This window comes from Mus pahari, chromosome X (genome assembly GCF_900095145.1).
Source record: "Mus pahari chromosome X, PAHARI_EIJ_v1.1, whole genome shotgun sequence".
Taxonomy (NCBI): Eukaryota; Metazoa; Chordata; class Mammalia; order Rodentia; family Muridae; genus Mus; species Mus pahari.
This window is the reverse complement of record NC_034613.1, coordinates 67,137,019-67,139,702: the sequence shown is the minus strand read 5'-3', so window position 1 is coordinate 67,139,702 and position 2,684 is coordinate 67,137,019. Positions and strand designations below refer to the sequence as shown.

The 2,684-nt window shown below is 47.3% G+C and overlaps 1 protein-coding gene across 1 annotated transcript in view; it reads right to left on the bottom strand.

Moving 5' to 3' along the window:
* Positions 1–2,389, bottom strand: part of LOC110314365 (CCAAT/enhancer-binding protein gamma-like) — a 14,478-nt gene extending 12,089 nt beyond the window's left edge. The window contains 1 exon segment of the mRNA XM_021188769.1: positions 2,363–2,389. Within this exon segment, the coding sequence (XP_021044428.1) occupies positions 2,363–2,389 (27 nt within the window).
* Between the last annotated feature and the right edge of the window lie 295 nt (positions 2,390–2,684).

The window sequence follows — 2,684 nt, the reverse complement described above, 5'->3', positions numbered from 1 at the left end:
AACTTCCCCTTCCCCTCTCCAAGCCAGAACTCTTGTTGACCCCACCTGCTGCTGGGTTTTTTAATCCCAGTCAAATTAAGCCTTTGCCCCAAGCAGTTGCCTGAAAAAGGACTGGGGCTCACACAAAGGCCTGAAGTGGGGAGGGAGGAGTGCAACTGCCTGCCATTTCCACCATGTGACTCACTGCTGTCCCAGGGCACAGAAACTTTAAACCAAGTGAGCTGTGCCATTTTCACACGCCTTAGGCTGGGCTTCCACATTCCCATTTTACTGGTTCATAAAAACCTCTCACACAGACACCAGCATACTACCTGCAGGGCCTGTCAACAGGGCAGGGCCTCCAGTTCATGGAACAGAGCCTGGCCAGTTCTGCCTAAGAACTTAGGTGCTAGCCCCAGCCGACATAGAAGAGACACTGCCCATTTGGATCTTTCTCTCTCTCAGAAGCTTCTCTTTCCGTACAGGCCCCAGCTGGTCAGCTGAAATCCCTGGCCAGGGTAGAGCACTTCCCACAGTAAGTCCGGGACTTACTGGGTAGCCACAAAAGGTCTTCGTGATGACCTGGGCTCTCTAAGCCTGGCTGATTTCCTTTCGGGTTTCTGAGTTACTCTCAGGATGCCAGTAATAACACCAGGAACGTCTAGAGCATGGGCAACCATGTGTCCTCAGATGTACCCCCAGATACACCCGTGGGAAGTCTCCTAAAAACCTTGAGTCCTTAAGGTTCACGCCTTCTTTGAAGGCATCAAAATTGTTATTCCTTTGCAATAAGGTCTGGATCCAGTTGTTTTAAGGATCCTAATACATTCTGCCAGCAAACCAGTAAATGGGAAGAGGTAACCTATGCAAAATCTTTCATCTATCTCTGTTCCAATCCTGCTATGTGTTCTTCCTGCTCTCCAACTCAACTCCTGTTAGCCATGAACCCTGCACAACACCCACTGGACGATACTACGAGAACCCAAACTGCTACCTCGGCTTCCCCCACCAAGACTCCTGAGGGCCTGTCACCCCCAGCTCTTCCCCTCCTTCTGCACCAGCTGCAGGCCCCTCCAAGTGTTCTACTTTGGCACCTACCTTCACAGCACCTATTACTCACTCTAAGACCACGACCAAAACCCCAAGCTCTCCACCCCTAGAAGAATCTGACGCAGCCACTGTCCTTCCCTTAAAGGGGGTAGATGATCTGGTCAGAGGGCACATCCCCTTCTCACTGAATGAACTCTCTTAGATAGGCTCCTATACTTCTAATCCCTCTGCCTTTATCAAAGAATTTCAGTATATCAGTCAGTCGTACAGCTTGACTTTTCATGATATACACATGATACTAACAATTTGCTTCTCGAGGAACACAAGCAAGTTTGTGAACTAGCGAGAGTGCATGCAGACAAGATTCATCAAACAGATAGAGCACATCCAATTGGAGCAGAGTCAGTGCCTGACCTGAATCCTCAATGGAATTATAGTTCCACAGGTGGTATTCTAGCCAGGGACAGGTTTGTTACATGTCTTTTGGAGGGTCTGAGAAAAGCAGCTTTAAAGCTGGTAAATTTTAAAAAACTTCAAGAGGTTATCCAAGATAAACAGGAAAATCCATCTCAGTTTTTAAAACTCCTTAAAGGTGCTTTATTACAATATACCAATGTGGACCCTGAGAACACAGAGGGTAAACAGCTCTTAATGACTAACTTTTCCCAGACCTACAAAAAAAAAAAAAGAAATTTTGTCCTTTCTAGCAATAGCCAGTTTTTTACGTTTGTGGGTCCCTTCCTTTTCTCTTCTTTCTTGCCCTCTATATGAAGAAGCGCCAGGCCCCACCCATGAACCTCTTTTAAAACCGGTTTCCAAGCACTTTCAAAGGCTCCAACAGGCCCTCCTTAGGGCCCTAGCTTTACATCTTACTGACCTGACTCGACCTTTTTCCCTCTATGTAACAGAAAAGGAGGGATTTGCCCTTGGAGCCTTGGGCCACCAAATAGGACCTNCTTTTGCACCTGTGGCATACCTATCAAAGAAGCTAGACCTAACCATCCAGGGATGGGCACCCTGTTTTCACACTCTAGCAGCCCCTGAACTCCTGATTTGAGAATCAGAAAGAATTGACTGCTTCTTAAAAACTACTCTTGTTAAACTGTCACAGAAGCTTCATCTTGACTGGGTAAAGATCCTGTCCCTGCTCTTTTCAGGCTGCGAGCTCTCCCCAAGCACTCTCTCCTCATCTTACCTTTTGAACTCATGTACAGATGCCCAGTTCTAACTCCTGACTTCTTGCCTGAGCGCTCTCCCCTTCCAGATCATTTGCTTACCCCATTACTCTCTCATCTTAGCTCTCTCCTGTGGAACTTTGCTGACCATAACCTACCTCGACCACACTCTGCTTCCAGCCCATTACCTGTTAGTATTGGAGACCAAGTCCTTTTATCTCCTCCAGGTCACCAACCTCCACCTCTCTTTCCAAAGTGGCAGGGTCCTTTAAAGGTAATTCTCATAACTCCTACAGCTGCTAAGCTCGAGGGACTCTCTCATTGTGTCCACTTGTCTCACCTGAAACCTTTCATTCCCCCACCTAAAGACAATTCCTCTTCATACACATCAACCCTAACAGGACCATGCTCCATTAAGCTCCGGAAGACATCAAGACCACCAGTCTTGTCTCATCCTAGAAAACGAGGCTTCACTCTGGC